This window comes from Olea europaea, chromosome 13 (assembly GCF_002742605.1).
Source record: "Olea europaea var. sylvestris chromosome 13, O_europaea_v1, whole genome shotgun sequence".
Lineage (NCBI taxonomy): Eukaryota > Viridiplantae > Streptophyta > Magnoliopsida > Lamiales > Oleaceae > Olea > Olea europaea.
In genome coordinates, this window is record NC_036249.1 from 8,677,146 (window position 1) to 8,695,201 (window position 18,056).

The 18,056-nt window shown below is 32.4% G+C and overlaps 1 protein-coding gene across 1 annotated transcript; it reads left to right on the forward strand.

Annotated features, from left to right (window-relative positions):
- Window positions 1–7,726: 7,726 nt before the first annotated feature.
- Window positions 7,727–9,211, forward strand: LOC111407506 (metalloendoproteinase 1-MMP-like). Its single transcript, XM_023037025.1, has one exon. It carries the CDS (start codon window positions 7,908–7,910, stop codon window positions 9,087–9,089), a length of 1,182 nt encoding a protein of 393 aa, XP_022892793.1. The 5' UTR covers window positions 7,727–7,907; the 3' UTR covers window positions 9,090–9,211.
- The last annotated feature ends 8,845 nt before the right edge of the window (window positions 9,212–18,056 follow it).

Genomic DNA, 18,056 nt, shown 5'->3' on the forward strand with positions numbered 1-18,056 from the left:
TCTATTAGATACAAATAATAACATGGAGGATAATGGGACTCCATTCATCACCCTAATTAATTTTAGAAAATATATAGGGAGTCAATCCCTATTATAGTTAGTGATGGTTAATGAAAAATTTACATGAAAAAGAACAAATATCATATAGGATTGAATTGAAGAACTAGAAGGTTCTTCATTGAATATCCATTTGAATTTTTAATTTCGCATCATTATTAATCCAGCGATGATCTAACTGGTCATGTCAAACAATAAAGTCAAATTGAACTTCTGGTTCAATATAAGATATAATTCGATAATTTAATTTTGAAGAATACGATTAAAGCTTATATAATCATATATCATTCAAATAGTCAAATTAATCAATGTCCTCATTACATTAGTTATATGTTTTCATTAAGGAATAAACTTGATTTCAAAATGATATATTATTCGAAAACGTGCTACTTTGAGAGAACATTATGTCTAATTATTGCTTCTTTAAGAATATGTCAATATTTTTCTATAATATTGAAAATTATAATACATGCTCTTCAAGAGCGATAAATTCATATTCTTCCTGAATATTAATAATAAAGAAAATTAGTTTTCTTTAAAAATTACAACCCAGTATTGAGTTGTTTAATTTGTGTTTGTTTAGGAACACAATGAGATATATATTATTCAGGATATGTGATATTACGAGAACTCATTATATTTTATTATTGCTTCTTTAAGAGTAATAAATCAATATTCTTCTAGAATAATGAAAATAACATTACGCTTTTCAAGAACAATAAACATAATATTCATCTGAAATATTAATTCTAATGTCATGCTACTCCAGAAGTAACAACGTGATAAATAATTAATTTAGCCCCCATTTTGTAGAAATGAAAATGGGTGGAATAGTGTATTTTGAAAAATGAGTGGTTGAAAAAAGAATTTTTTTTATTTACGTGTAATACTATTTTATGGAAGATTGTGTGGTTAAAAATAGAAAAGAGAAAAATAAAATGTGATTGAATGGAAATTAATGAAGGGCAAATGGGGACTTAAACTTTATAGAAGAACATCTAAAAATATTTAATTACCATAAAGATATGATATGAATTTATATAGAAAAATTAATTACAAAAAGTGTATAAGTAAAAAAAAAAAAAAATCTTTCAAACATACACGTGAATTGACTTCATATATAAGCATGCAAATAGGACAAAGTAATCATCATGCATATAATGAAATAATCATTATAGATTTGCGTATACTCAAAAAAACATAAAAGAAATAGAAGAATAAGAAGCCTCGTTTTGATGCATAAGTATGTAGAAAATTCACTTGTCACCAAATTAATTTTGGTACACATGATAAATATTTATGATTATAAAAATTACTATCTTCACTAAACTTTAAAAGATTAAGTTATTGTGCTGATAACGTGTTATGAAAAGAGAAAGAATAAAAGAGGGAATAAAGGTATATAGATTTTTGTGTGTTTTATTAAGAACCAAATACATATATTTATAGGGAAGAATCGGGAATACAACGATAATAATTTTTAGGGCTGATGGAGTACAATTTTTATCACTAATAAACTTACCATTTACAACACTATTTGATATTTAAAAATCAAGTAAAATGTTGGGCTATAATTTTTCAAAACTATATGATAGCATATTTATTTATATGAATAAATGAGATATGTTGTTTGTATTTTGGTAAAATTGCTGGCATTCTAACATGAAAGTCAAGGGATCAAATCCTCGCCCTCCTAAGATTTTCATAACAATTTAGAAACCATGCAACAATCGGTCAAACTAGGCGTGAGTTTTATGAAAATTGGTAGTTTACTCGTAAATCTTTAGCAATCTGATCATCAAAGACAATTTAGCATGATAAAGGGTATTTTATGAAAATTGACTGAATCCTGATCAAGTTTTTGGCAAAGAGATCATCTAAGACAACCAGACCCGTTCAATGGCAAGGGTCACAATTTTTCGACCTATTGCTCACTCTAGACTAAGTTTGAAAGCGATGCGAAGAAATAGTATGCGATAGGATTAACTACCATATTGTTTATACTAATAGAATCTCCTTAACAAATAAATTATTTAAAAACATTTATTTATGTTAAGCAATTATTAAAATAAATTATATATACCCGTTTTCGTATATCAACTAACAATACGGTGCAATATCCTATAAAGGAAAAGGTCACATTAACAGAAAAATTAGGCCAGATTGTTTGCAAAATACAATGTAACATTTTCTGATTGGATAAAAAATGTGATTTTATTTTAAACAATTCAATGACGAGTAATGTCATTTAGTCTCACTGGGTTAGATTGGGGATATAACTTCAGAGGGATTATATAGTATTATTATTCTTCAACGACAGAACGTCACGTGATATTATGTCAACCATTATGTTACTGTGGCATGATTGTTCTATAAAAGTTGAAGGATTAGACTATCTTAAGGATTATGTATCCCAAAAGTATACAAGTAGCTTAACTCAAAGTTGAATATCAAATTAGAAAAAGGCCACACTAACAAAAAAATTAGGCTAGATTGTTTGGCAGAATACAACGTAACATTTTCTGATTGGATAAAAAATGTGATTTTATTTTAAACAATTCAATGATGAGCAATGTCACTTAGTCTCGTTGGGGTAAGATTGGGAATATAACCCCAGTGGGACTATATATCATTTTTATTCTTCAGTGACAGGACGTCACGTGACATTATGTCAACCATTATGTTACTGTAGCACGATTGTATCCCAAGGGTGTACAAGTAGCATAACTCAAAGTTGAATATCAAACTAGAAATGGGTGAATGTAAACCCTTGTTTGGGCTCCATTAAAAATAAATTTTAGGAAAAAATGTATGTTGAAATATTGATTTTTTGAAGAATGTGTGTTTAAAAAATAAGTAAAATTTTTGGCCGTGTTATATTATTTTTATGGAAAATATATAGTTAAAAATAAGAAAATGAAAAATGTATATTTGAAATAATGGAGCCCAAACAAGGGCTAAGTTTCAAACGCACACTTAAAACCCATTTTGGGTTTGAACAGTGTTATAAGAAATGTAAAACATGAGTAAGCATGGTTGCCAAACTTCAAGTTTTACAAGTCTATGCGAGGCCTAGGCGTAATAAAATGTTTTATTATTTTTTATATTATTCTTAAATTTTTAATTATTTTAAAAATTATTCAATAATTAACATCATACGTACTAAAATTATAAAATACTAAATTTATTAATGCCCTGTTTGAGTCTAATTCTTTCAAAAAAAATACATTCTTAAACAGCGATTTGATATTATTTCAATCACACATTCTTCAATAAAATAATATTAGACACAAATTCAAAATTTTTCGTCATTTTTTAACGACGCATTCTTCATTATTCTACTATTTCAAAATACATTCTTTTAATGTGGCTGAAACACGCTTTATAATTCCTACATTTAGTCAATTATACATTTTTCAAGTGAAAATTTTGAAACTAAATCAAATAAAAAGACTTTCTAGAAAAGGAAAAAAATTAGAAAAAATAAATAAAGTGGGTCCAGACGCAAATTAAGTGGTCAACTGCCATTCACGCTTAGTGCCAAGGTAAGGCATTTTGCCCGCGCCTTGTGCCTCACATCTAGACACGCTTTTTAGAACATTGAATTTGAAACGGTGGTCAAATTAAATATATATTATGTAAATTTGTAGATAGACATGTACTCACTCCATCTCCATAACATATCTACAAATGAATAACCAAATAATGTATCAATGATATTCATACAACGTAGCATGACATATATTTGTTTCAATGGTCACTGAACTTAGATTCATATTTTTGATTAGTCACTGATATTTAAAATGTCGAGTTTTGGATTAAACTTAGGTCCACGTCTTCGATTACTCACTGAAATTTAAAATGTCGAGTTTTGGCCATTAAACTTTCAAAAAAATGTTGTACATTACTCACTAACATAAATATTGAATTTTAAGAAATGTCGAATTTACAATGAGTAATATACATCATTTTCAAAGTTCAGTGGCCAACACTCGACATTTTAAATTTCAGTGAGTAATCGAAGACATAGATCTAAGTTTAGTAATCAAAACTCGACATTTTAAATTTCAGTGACCATTGGAACAATTAACTCCAAAATCACTTTATCATAATTTTTCATCATTTTCTTTTTATATGAAATTCAACCAAGAAAGTCGTGGGTGGTCTATCCAATTTTCAATAGACTCACAAACTAATTTTCATATAAAGATATAATCGGACTAATTTCCAATCCAGTTCTGAATTTTATTTGATCGAATTAACAAGTCCATCTAATCTTTATATGTTCAATATGTTTTCAGTATTTACCCAAGACGTTGAGATTGTTGAAATATTCTTATATAGGGCCCGTTCGAGCCTCGGTATTTTTTAATAATACAATTTGAAATAGTAGATTGATGGAGGATGTGTAGTTAAAAAATAAGAAAATTTTTTTGGTTTGCATGTAATATTATTTTATTGAAAAATTTGTGATTGGAAAGAAAATAAAGAAAAATATATTTAAAAAAAAATGAGCATCAATGATGGATTGATCAATTTCTCCACGCCGGCAGATAAACTAATTGGTCCAGACTCATTTGTAGCTTCTTGTTCTTAACACTAATTTTGTACAAAAGCTATTGGAATTTTATTGTTTTCTGATTTTCCAACTACTCTCTTAGAATTCCATGTAATGCTACCCTAGTTTTTGCCATCAACAATTCGTATTTTTAAGTGGAAATGTGAGGCTGCCAGGCAGGTGACACGCACTATTTAAATAAATTAAATTTAATAGCTAACTTTGGAGATATAAAAATATATTAATATTAATAAATAAATATTTTTGTTTTCAAATAGTGTGAATTTTTAAATGAGGTGTTAGTTGGAATTATCGTCGACAAATTTCTTGAGTTTAAAATTTTGTTATCGATCTAGACAATGTCATCGATCAATTTGACATCAAACTACGTACACAAATATCTTTTAGGTCTTTTACTATTAGAAAAATGAAGAAATAAAAATTTAAAGGGAAAAAATAATTCTATTTGTGAACCACGTTTTGAACACAAAAATATGAATAAATAATTTTTCCCTTATAAGATAATTGAAATTCTTAAATGAGGTTGCAAGTGTAAAGAGGTGGTATTGGACTGACGTTATTCGCTTATTGTCGAACAATGATAAGTAGGGTAAGGGTAACGTACACGTTAATTTGCTTAAGCATATGTCACAAGAGGAAATAAATAAATAAAATTTAGAAGAAACTTAAATTCTCTTAAATATTTCAAGATCCAATTATGTGTCTTTAACTCTAACAATCTGCTTAATATTCATAAGACTTGTATCAATTTTAATTTTAAAACAAAAATACACAGAAACTGCATACCACCAACATCCAAACAAATTTAAGAATTTTTTGAACAACTCATAGTGCTACTTGAATAGGGTTGGCAACGGGGTGGACTGCCCCGCCTCGTTACCTATTTACTGCAAGACGGGGAGGGACAGTTGCCCCGTTTTTGTATTCATTTAAATTTTTTTAATATAGTTTTTGATAATTCATTTTATTATCTCACATTCATTCAAGTGAGACAATAATATAGTTATTAATTTATTTTTAAAAGTTAAATTATTCGAATATATTTGGTAAATTAAAGTTTTTATTGTTTATCATATTCTTTAAGTAATCTTAATTGCCATCTTCTATTAGAATTAATAAAATTTTATAGAGTTTTTTCATTTAAGGTATTGGATTCTTCATTTAAAAAAGAAATTAAATGGGATGGAGGGGACCCTATTATTCATACTTGCCCCATATCCGTCTCGAGACGGAATTTCCTGTCCCATACTCGACCCGATTACTCGATTAAGCAGGTAATCCTTACCTTGTTCGGGCAGGGCTATCTGAGCATCGGATTTGACGAATATTTTTGTCATCCTAACACTGGAATTAAATTAAATTGTATGAAATATGAGTTGGGTCACGTGAATATACGCCGATTCAATCCATTTTAATCTCTTAGAGGTAGTTTATTTAGTTCTTATAAAAAAATCTCTATTAATATTTAGAGCCTGTTTGGGAGCGATTTTATCATCCCAAAAAATTAATTTTCTGACCGTTATTTCACTATTATAGTCGTCATATTTGACTTCTTCTCTCACAGGTGGACCCCACTTTTCTCCTAACGGTCAAAAAATCAATTCTCAAAATCACTCCCAAACAAACTCTTAACCTTTACTATTTTTCTCTTATTTGAGGCTGATAATTGGCAAAAAAATTAAAGTGATCCGATATGCATCAAGTAAACTTTAGACTAAAACCTATATCCTCAATTACATAAAAAGAAGGTGCAAAAATTCAACAATAATTTCTCCACTCTCCAATGTTTTTGTTGCAAGTGACATCTAAATAAACATAAATAATTACTAATTTGGAGAGAAGGTGGGACCCTGTGAAACCAATGGTAGTTGGAGTAAAGATAATAAAATATTGGTGCATAATGGATTAATTAGGCTTACGTCATCCAAGTATACGTCAAACGTCGAATGAAAGAGAAACGAAAGAAGACTTGTAATAGAGATGACAATAAAATGGATCGAAGTAGAACGATAATTACCATTTCCCTTTTGTCGGAAATTTTTGGGAAAGCGGATGGGATGGGGAAAAAAAGATAAAAAAAAAAAAAAAACTCTACCTTACCGTCCCATTTAATTCTATAATTAATATTTATTTTAAAATATGATTTAAATTAAAAATATGAAAATAAAATAAAACGAGTCAAGTTGGAGACCATGATCCTCATTTCCATCCGGGCATCCCGTTTACTTTCAAGGCATACATTCCCTGCACCATTCGGATAGAGTCATAGAGATCATGTGGTATGAATCGGGACAGAGAAATTTTCCATCCCTAACTTGTACACTTGACGTCGATCTCCCTCTCGCTCAAGTAAATATTGACAATACATGCGTTACTATTTTCTAAATGAAAAATAAAATTTATTTGAACAAATCTATTTTAGAAATAATAATTTCTTGTATATGTCAAAAGACTTAAGGTTGGATGATTTTTATCTTTCAACTATTTTAATATGTAACGATAAATAGAATCAAACATTGACAAATAGTCATATAAACTCCCTTACTTTCTTAAATTTTATTTGATTTGGCATACTAATCTTTCAAGACTATTTCTTTCTATGATCTCATTGATGGACTAAGCATAGTCATTAATACTAATATTTCAAACTACTAACACATAGGTATGCAGAAAATGACATCTTAATCAAAATGATATCAAATTCCTCTAATTTGGTCAACAAACAAGACAATCCCCAACTAAACTCAAATCCTACAAACCAAATTAACATAAAATAAGTAAATCCTTCTACTTTTCCAACTATTAAAACTAATAAACACCCTATCCTACCCCAACATTTCTAGACATAATCCTTTAAAACCAAATTTAAATAGACTAAGAAATCCTTTTACTTTTACACCAAAAAAATGTATAAGCGCGCGTCCCCTCTATCTCAAGTTCAAATTTATTGTCCCCGTAGCTATCCTACAAAACAAAATTAATACATAGTAAGCGAAAATTTGTATTCTTTAGCCATAAAAACTAAGAATCAAAAGACACCCCTATCCTCTACCTATTCCATCCCACCAACCCCCCATCCCAACCCAAGCCAAGATTGGAAGTCGTGTTTATATGAAAGCATAGTCAGTGGTTCACCCACCATAACACCCTTCAAACTAAGAATCTCAATATAAAAGGCGCACACGAAAGAATCTTCCTAACTTCACACCAATTTCTTGTACATTGATCTTATCTAAAACTAAGTTACATAAAAAACAAGCATATATTTTTCATGTATGATCTATACACACAAAAATTTGTATCCATATACAGACAATTTTTCTTAATCTTAATAAATACTTCCTCAATCCCAAAAATCTCCCATAATTACCTTTTTTTAACCATGTTTCGGTTTTTCAGTTATGATACCTTCGCCCTCTTCTTTCTTCTTCTTCTTTCTTCTTTTTCTGTCTTTCCCGCTATAGCCATCCGGTCGCCACCCAATTCTTTAACTGAATTAACTGTCGATATTCAGAACGAAACGTGGCACAGTTTTATTCGCTTTCTTGATGCCGGAAAAGGTAGCCATGTCAACGGCATGGCCGAGCTCAAGAAATATTTTCAACGTTTTGGGTACCTCTCAATCCCGGAAAATAATTTCACCGATTTATTCGATGAAGAGTTTGAGTCGGCTCTGTTTAAGTACCAGGAAAAGCTCGGGTTATCCACCACCGGAAAACTCGACTATGATACCATGAAAGTGATCATGTCGCCGAGGTGCGGAGTTTCCGACACGACATCACCCCACAATTTACATGCAACGAAACATTACGCCTATTTCTACGGCGAGCCGAGGTGGACCAAATCATCGCCGATGATATTATCCTACGCTTTCGCTCCGGCCAACATCATCGATTACATAAGCTTATCCGATATCAGAACAGTTTTTCGTCGAGCTTTCTCAAGGTGGTCTTCAGTGATTCCCGTCAACTTCACCGAGGCTGAGAATTACTCCTCTGCCGATATCAAAATTGGGTTTTATAAAGGCGATCATGGAGATGGGGAGGCGTTTGACGGGGTGTTGGGTGTTCTTGCTCACGCTTTTTCGCCAGAAAACGGTAGGTTCCACCTGGACGCCGCCGAGACATGGGCTGTGGACTTCACGGCGCAGAAGTCAAAAGCGGCAGTGGATTTAGAATCAGTGGCGACCCATGAAATTGGGCATGTACTTGGGTTGGCTCACTCTTCGGTCAAAAATGCGATTATGTACCCAAGTCTGAGTCCAAGGACGAAAAAAGTGGACCTCAAAATTGATGACGTGGAAGGTATTCAGGCTTTGTATGGGTCAAATCCTAATTTTAGTTATAATTCTTTGTTGCAGTCGGATATTTCATCAAGTTGGGGGTTAATGGCCATGAAAAGAAGAAATGCGATTTTAGTGTTGATAGCAATTATTTTTTCTCTTCGCTTATGAAGGTAACACGACTTTATCACTTTTTTGGGTTCTCTAAAATATACAAATTGTTTAATTTCCTTTTACTTTTCAAGAATTGTAAAAAGATTTACAGTTATAAAATTAATTACACTCTTTTTTCACACCCAATTGTTGTTTTGAATTGAAAGTAGATTTTTATTTATTATTTATTTTTATTTTTGTATGGCCATTGACCCCCAACTTTCTTGATATATGACTAAATGAAAGCCACTTATTTTTTTCATCGAATAAGTCAAGATATGTTAATGGCTATTGAAAGAAGCAAATGCGATTTTAGTCCAATCATTTTTTCTTTGTGCTTTTTATAGGACAATTTTTTATACGTGCATTGAAACGACAGCTAAATATCCTGCAAAATTTTTGTATTCGTTGTTTATACCAATTATTTAAGAATTCAAGTCCAAGAGATATAGCTAAATCAGAAATAACTATTAAAAAAATTTAGCTTAACACTAAAAGTTCCACAACTGCCATGCCATCACCACCATCGAATAGATTTTCAACTTGTATGATTAGCAATACCCTTGAAGTATATGGCTTTTCGATTTCATTCATATATCCCGTAACATAAAACGAATCAGTATCAATATTTTGTTTGGGTTGTAGATATATACATATACATATATGTGCGTGAAATTTAGGGGTTTAAGCATCTGCTTAGTCTCTTTTTTTTTTAGAACTCATTTTTCACAAACTTATTTTCAACCACACATTTTGTAAATCTCACAACTTTTGTTAACTTTTCAATTATACATTTCATCAGTTTTTATTAAAATTTATTAAAATCTAATTTTTATCCAAATCAAATAAGGGCCAAGAAGGATTGTTGAATTAAAAAAATTATGCTTTACGCTTCAATTTCAAATTCTTAGGTCAACTATAAATTAGGCAAATGCACTTTTCAAACGGGAAATTGTGGTGTATAAAACATGTTTCACATTTTTATATTTTATGAAAGTATGCATTTTTAAAATATCTTTAAAAGACTCTTTAAACATAAAATGTTATTCTGAATAGTTAGTCCTTAAAATTATATTCCAAGAAACTCTTTAAATTAATATTGTAAGATTATAAAGAGTGTGTCTGGTTATCCAATTTAGAGAATCAAACTCACTCTATATAATTAAATAGATCCAAATTATTTCAAATTTCAATGAAAATAATATAATGATTTGGAGAGAAGTTAGTGAAAATAAAATCAAGATAAAAAAAAATATTTTTTGGAGAGTAGTAAATTTAAGTATTGAATATAAAGAGCAGGTTGAAGTATTTAAAAATTTTAACTCTCTAACATTATACATGATATTTATATTGTAAAATATGCACTTTAAAAATAAAAAGTCCCTTAAAGATACTCTTATATCTTTGTTCGAGTAATTCCTTGTAAATTATTAATACCACTAGCACCAAATTTCTACAAATTGCGAAATTTCCAGCTTTTTGTTAATGCGTTAATGGCACGAAACGTCACTACGTTTGATATTTATTGCAAAAAATGTCCTTACATTTCTTTTTTTGTATTTTCGTCCTTATTTCAACGTTTCATTGCTAAAAAGTCATTTTCACCATTTTTTGAATGTAAAATGACCAAAATACCCTCCCATTTAGAAAAACAAAAAGAAAATAAAGAATAAATTGTAATTTTACTCCTAAATATTTTTAAAAGTGCAAGTGTGTCCAAATAATTATTAAAAGACCTAATAGCACAAAACGTCCCTACGTTTGGCATGTAGTGTACAGAACGTCCATACGTTTCAAATTGATGAAAAAGACGTCTTTTGCAATAAAACGTAAAAATAAGGATGAAAATGTAAAAAAAAATTGAAACGTATGGACGTTTTTCGCAAGAAGTGTCAAAGGTAAGGACATTTTCTACAAGAAGTATCAAACGTATGGATGTTTTGTGCTATTAAGCCTTATTAAAATTGAAACCGTTGCCAAACCGGTGAACGTCCATATAATTTCCAAATTACCATCACCCAAACTCCGACGGCACCACCTGTTCCGAAGAGATCCATGTCATTTCCAACACACCAATCGACTATACTTACTGGGACGCTTCTCTTCATGGTCTTAAAATATCAACAGATGATTTAACAGTATTGAGGTTCGGCGGTATGGACGATGGTTAGTCGGAGTTTTTTCATTTCTAAGGTGGCAATCCCATTTGGAGAAGAAGAGACCATGAAGAGAGAAGCACCCTGGTGAGTACAGTCGATTAATGTGTTGGAAATGACATGGATCTCTTCGGAATAGATATTGCCGCCTAAGTTTGGGTGATGGTATTTTGGAAATGGTATGGATGTTCACCGATTTGGCAATGGTTTCAATTTTAATAAGGCCCAATAGCACAAAACATCCCTATGTTTGACATTTTCTTGCGAAAAACGTCCATACGTTTTAATTTTTTGCATTATCATCCCTATTTTTCACATTTCCTTGCGAAAAACATTATTTTCATCAATTTGAAACGTAAGGACGTTTTGCACACTACATGTCAAACGTAGGGACGTTTTCTGCTATTAGGTCTCTTAATAATTATTTGGACTCATTTGCACTTTTTAAAATATTTAGGAATAAAATTGAAATTTATTCTTTATTCTTTTTCTTTTTTTCTGTTTATTTAAATAGAAGGGTATTTTGGTCATTTTACACTAAAAAATGGTGAAAATGACGTTTTTAACAATGAAATGTTGAAATAAGTACGAAAATGCAAAAAAAAAAAAAAACGTAGGGACATTTTTTGCAATAAGTATCAAACGTAGGGACGTTTTTTGCTATTAACGCTTTTGTTAATATATGTATACGTGGACCTCAACAATTGCTACAAAATAGTTAAACTGTGGACGGACAATATGAGCACATGTTTGGTTTTGATTTTTCACCCAAAAAAATTAATTTTTTGACAGTTACTTTCAACAGTCAGCCGTCATTTTTGACTTTTTAATTCACATATAGGATCCACTTTTTTCTCTAATGATAAAAAAATTGATTCTCATAATCACTATCGAATAACTTTCACGTTCATTAATAAACAATATATGCATAGATAGGGATGTCAAAAGAACTCGACGGCTCGGGAGGCCCGCGGCCCGGCTCGTGGCTTGGGCTGAGCCCCATTTTGGGGACACGGGCCGAGTCCGAGCAAGCCCGCGAGCCTTTATTTGAAAAAAAAAAAAAAAGAAAGAGGTGTAAATGGCAGTAAATTCTGCCTTTTAACCGACTGCCTTAAAAAAGGCAGAAACTGGCCAACCGGTTGCCTTAAAAAGGCATAATTTTCTGTCTTTTTAAGGCAACCAGAAACAGCAAAAAATAAATAAAATTGAGCCTGTCCGTCTCGACTTTGAAAAGCCCGAGCCGAAAGCTCAGCTTGGCTCAGGCTCGTAAAAAAGCTCGATCATTTTAACTGAACTAAGCTCGAGCCAAAAGTTTTAAGCTCGGACTCGACTCGTTGACATCTCTACGCATAGATGATAGTTTTGGGATTTTGCCCCCAGGGCATATCTCCCAGTGGCAAAGGGGAGGACGGATAGGGCTCAGCGCGACAGTGTGTAGAGTTCGATTCCCCGCAAGGTGGAATTGGCTTTGTTGCAAGCGGGAGTTACCATATGGGTTAACAGCCTTGGCATATCCATGTGCTCTCCACCCTGGCTCCTGGGAGGCACATCCTACGATTTACCTCCTCCACGATGGCCCAAGATAGGGTCGGTGGGGGCCCTTAAGGTTGGGGTTCAACTTTTTTTTTTTATAGTTTTGGGATTTTAAACAGGAAAAAAACCATATGCAATTTTAGAAAACAGGGGTGTATTGCTGTCAGTTTTCAACCACTGCATATAATCAAAATCATTGCAATTTTGGACCACTTCAATTTTTTATAATAAGAAAGGACTATATGATACTCTACTACAAAACATAGATTTTTAATCAAAAGATCACGAATTATTGAACTAGCATGGTGAAGAAGGATTTTATGGAAAATTATGCTAAACAAACCGTCTAAAAAACAGGGTGCACAATTGTTAACACATGTTGGACTGTTTGAAAAATGAAAACAACAAACACGCAATCATCTACTGCCAAGTCCGTCTATTTTTTCCATTTCATTGATCTTGGACAAACATCATTACTCTTTTATAGATGGTTAGCTACATAAACCAACTTATATAGTGAAGGAATAACATGTTGTACCCTAAGTATAGATAGAGACGTTGTCTCAAGTGTACAAATTTGTACTCGGAGGAGGCATTACATCATATATTTAATACTCAACGATTTACTTGTAATTTTTGTATATTTGATTAGCACAATTTACAATTACATAAAGTCATTTTGCCACATTGTACTGAATATAGTTGGAAAAATACATTTTCTCGACAATCATTAGGATAACTTCTATATGGTTGGAGATATCAAACAAGAACTCAAACAATAAAAAGATGCTATACAAGACCTAATTGCATGGTTAAAATTTATTAGTCAGAGCCATAATATGTTCATATATTTTAACACTTGTAGGCAATGCAATGCAGAACCTTTTTTGGCTATTGCTGTCGAAGAAAAACATATTCAATGTTCTCTTGGGGAGCTGTAAAATCAACTTTTGCCGAGTAAAAACATTATGGTCATTTTTGAGCCGAAGTTATTGTAATGTAAATCGACTTTGTACCACTTTCCTTGCTCATTTACATTTTCATAGCTTTGATTCTTAGTATGAGAAAAATCTTATCTTAGGGTCCGTTTGATTGTAAGAATGAAATTTGGGTGAAAAGAAAACGAATTTCAGGAAATTAATTGCTTAGAACTTGTTTTATTAAGAATTGTTAATTAAATGTATTTGATTAGTATAATTTTTTATCAGAAAAATGTTGAAATTTTCTATCTTTTAGTGTTTGTTGTGTTGCTTTTTACTATAAAAAAATAATATGGCCATGTTTGAGTCACATTTTTTCAAAAAAATGCATTATTAAACAGTGGTTTGATGTCATTTCAACCACACATTTTTCAATAAAATAATATTAGACGCAAATTCAAAATTTTTCTTTATTTTTTAACCACATATTTTTTTTATCAATACACTATTTAAAAATACATTCTAAAAAAAATAATGTGGCTCAAACAAGGGCTATTTGTTAATTTTCTCTAACCAAGGTGATCAAAAGGTTCAAATAAACCAATATATCTCTAACCAAGGTGACCAAAAGGTTCAAATAAACCAATATATCGTACTTTACACGATTCTCCACTAAGTTTAGTAAAACGGTACTACAATCATTTTGCATGATTTAAATGGCCAATTTAAATGATTTTTTTTTGGCTGGAGACAGATTTTATTTTGGGGGGAAAAAATGCCTAGTTTGAAAAGAAATAAGGGACATTGTATGAATAATCAAAGATAATAGACACTAGTTTAAGGGTATCCGTAATAATTTAACAATTCATTTGCCATTAGGCAAAAACCCTAATCCGTAAATTCAAGGACACCGCCGCCGCCACTTCCTCCCTCGAACCCCTATATAAATTTTAGCCTTCTCTCCAATTTTCTGAATCTATGCTTCGAAATGCAGCAGAGGAAGTGCTTGTTTGGCTGAGCTTAAATGCTACCAAATCAGTCAAATTTTGGCTTCTTTGTTAGGACTTAGCCAAGCCAAACAGATCCTCGATCTATACCCCCAAATCCGCCGTGGAAACCCGCCGCGAAGTCGTTTTTAAAACGTCACCCGTCAATCCTTCGCCGTCTTGCTTCTCGCATGCTTATATAAATCCGATTGTTATATTAATTTCCTATCCTGATACTATTTTTTGTTACTCTTTTTTTAATTACCTGTAAATTCTATTCTTGGCTTGCGTGCTCATCTTGTTGTCATTCAATTTATTTATTTTTATTTTTATTTATATATTTGATGTATTTGAATCTAGATATTTTGAAATGTTACTACAAAATAGTTATATATTATTAATTGTATCCAGACACTGGGAATTGTGATCGGGGTAAATGACCTATATAAGATTTTAATTAAAAAAGGCGCTGCTTTTGTTGGATCCTGCAGCACTTAAGTAGTTTATTTTCGGAATTGCTTTTATGTTTCTGAAAATTAATTGTATACTTTGAGTCATAGATGTGAAATATTATCAACGATTATTTCGTAGTTACCAATATATATAACCTGATCTTAAGCACACCTGCATACCTTTTCTTAGCATGTCATATACACTTGCCTCTTCTAACACATTAATGCGTGTATTTTTATACACCCAAAAATAATGATCTGTGCCTTTCGAATTCCAAATAAACTATTCCTGTTTATTTGTTTCATAGAAGGCCTACATTGACTTGGGGAGTCTACTGAAAGCATGTTTAGTTACCTGGCAAGGTTTCATTAGGACTTCACCACACAAGAATGAAATACCCATTAAGCTATAGTTCCTTTTGATTTTGCGGGCAAGTGAGTGCTAGTTTAGTGGTAGAACATCACCACACAAATAATAAATTCTATACAAATTTTCTTATGATAATGGCTTGATGGGAGTGTGTGTTGGTTTTTTAGGAATACGCCAGTGATCCTATTTAACTTGGTATAGAATACTTTGTAGTACCCTTTCACCATGGTGGGCCACATTATAGAGATTATATTCTATAGAGACTATTAAATTTGGGTTTTACTGAGTGTACAGCTCGGGCTGTACACTCAGTTGCTGTACACTCAGTTTCACAGCCCCCTCACAATGAGGGGGCCCCACCTGTTTTTTATTTTTTTTTTACTGTGCGTGGGCCCCCCCGATGTGAGGGGGCTGTGAAAGTTGGTGTGAACCGTGCTGTGTGTATAGCACGGTCCATTAAATTTTGTAAGAACACTGACTTGGATGCATGCACATGGAAACATATTTAATATAGACATTTATATAAGAAAGGGATTTGTGCCTTCATAATCCCAAATAAACTCTTCTGTGTTTATTTGATTCATGGGAGGCCTAAATCAAGGATGGGAGTTCGCTGATAGCACCTTTCATTTTGCAGAAGGTGTTTCAATAGTACCTTACCATACATATACTGCTATATCCCAATTTACTTACCCAAAAGATTTTGGGGGAGAGAGAAGTTAACATGAATGAGTCTATTAGCTAATATGGATTGGTCTCATTTGGCCATTGTTTTTGAAAGGGGGTGCATCTGTCACATTGAAGTGCTACTCAAATCTTATGCTTAAAGTTCTATTTTATAATGCTTGTGCATTGACTTATTGATGCCCTTGAGGTGAGTTTGCCCTTTATGGACTTATTTTTAACCATCCTCTGTTGTGGATCTTTGAAATGGATTCTGGTTTAGTGTGACTATATAATTTTACGAATTTTTTAGTTGTTTTATTGGTTGTGTGGAGCTGATGTCTTTATGTGTCTCATGGAGATGTCTTGGTACCTGATTATAGTGGCGAATTCAGCACTGAAGTCCAGATAGGGCGGAGCTTGACCTTTGACCGTCTACAATCAATGATCGTAATACTCCGATCGTTTATTAAAATTTGATTAAATAATATTAAAAATTATTCAATATATATGTAAATGCACTAAAACCACGTAAAAATTATATATATAAATAGTCCAACAGAACAGGCAAAACTATTGCTGGATGCTTTTACTGATTTTAGTGCCCTCTTAATTATTTTTCCCTTTTCATTGGTAAAGACAATCCAAGTTGTTGTTTTGCCATTCTGCTGTTGGTTTATTTTTGTTATATACATGTGGTAAATGACAGCAGCCAATGCGAGCAAATAAACTTGAGTATTGTGAGACTCAATCATTTAAGGCCCTCAAACTATCTTTTGAAGTGGTCTTGGAATTTTGTTAAATGGTTCGGGTTTCCTTAGATTCAGGCTTTTTCCGCATATTCTATTTTGGGTTTTACTGAGTGTACAGCTCGGGCTGTACACTCAGTTTCACAGCCCCCTCACAATGAGGGGGCCCCACCTGTTTTTTATTTTTATTTTTACTGTGCGTGGGCCCCTCTCAATGTGAGGGGGTTGTGAAAGTTGGTGTGAACCGTGCTGTGTATATAGCACGGTCCATTTGCCGTGAAGTGAAATTACACGGCAACAATCCAACAGAACAGGCAACAGGACCAACACAACACCCATTGACCCAAGTGACCCAAATGGCCAAGCCCAAGTTCCTACTTACAAGTACTTCAAACTTCCTCTTTCAAGTTCCAAAGGCAACACTGCAACAGTGCAACTGTCCAACACTCAACTCAAACTCAACATTCAAATTTCAACATTCACAAATCACATAACATAGATGATAGATCGTGGATGCAGACCAGTGGCATAAAATAAAAACAAACCCAAAAAAAAAAAAGAAAAAGAAAAAAGAGGAGAAATGGCTCACAGTCCATACGGTCACCGAAGAAGGTTCGAAAAAGCTGTTACACACCCAATTCCCAATCGCCAGTCGGTTGCCCCTTCTTTCTCCTTCAGGCTTCAACCACGAAATCACCCCAAATCCCAAATTCTCAATCGCTCCTTCAGATTTCACAGCAAGATCATGAAATCAATTTGGAGGGTTATGAAATTGGAATTAATTTGGGGGAAATGAACTAAGACTCTTGGGCTGGGGCCTGTGGATAATTGATTTGTCAATTTAATTGTAGCATTTGGGCCTATGATTTTAAAACTAAAGAGTCCCATTCAACAGAAAATCAGCAGGTCCAGTTTTGCCTCTTCTTCCATCTCCGTCCTGTCCATGAGGTGGCCGTCTACAAGACTTCAACTCTCTGCAACTCCGGCAGCTCTGAACTGACTGAAAATTTCGCCTTAGCTCATCACTAGCTAGATCCGCTATTGCCTGATTAGGCATTTTACAATCCTTAAATTATACTAGACCAAACGTATGTTTGAATTTCGTGTAACTTGATGATGAATTTCTTATCAAGTCAAAGTTCCTTGATTCTCGTAA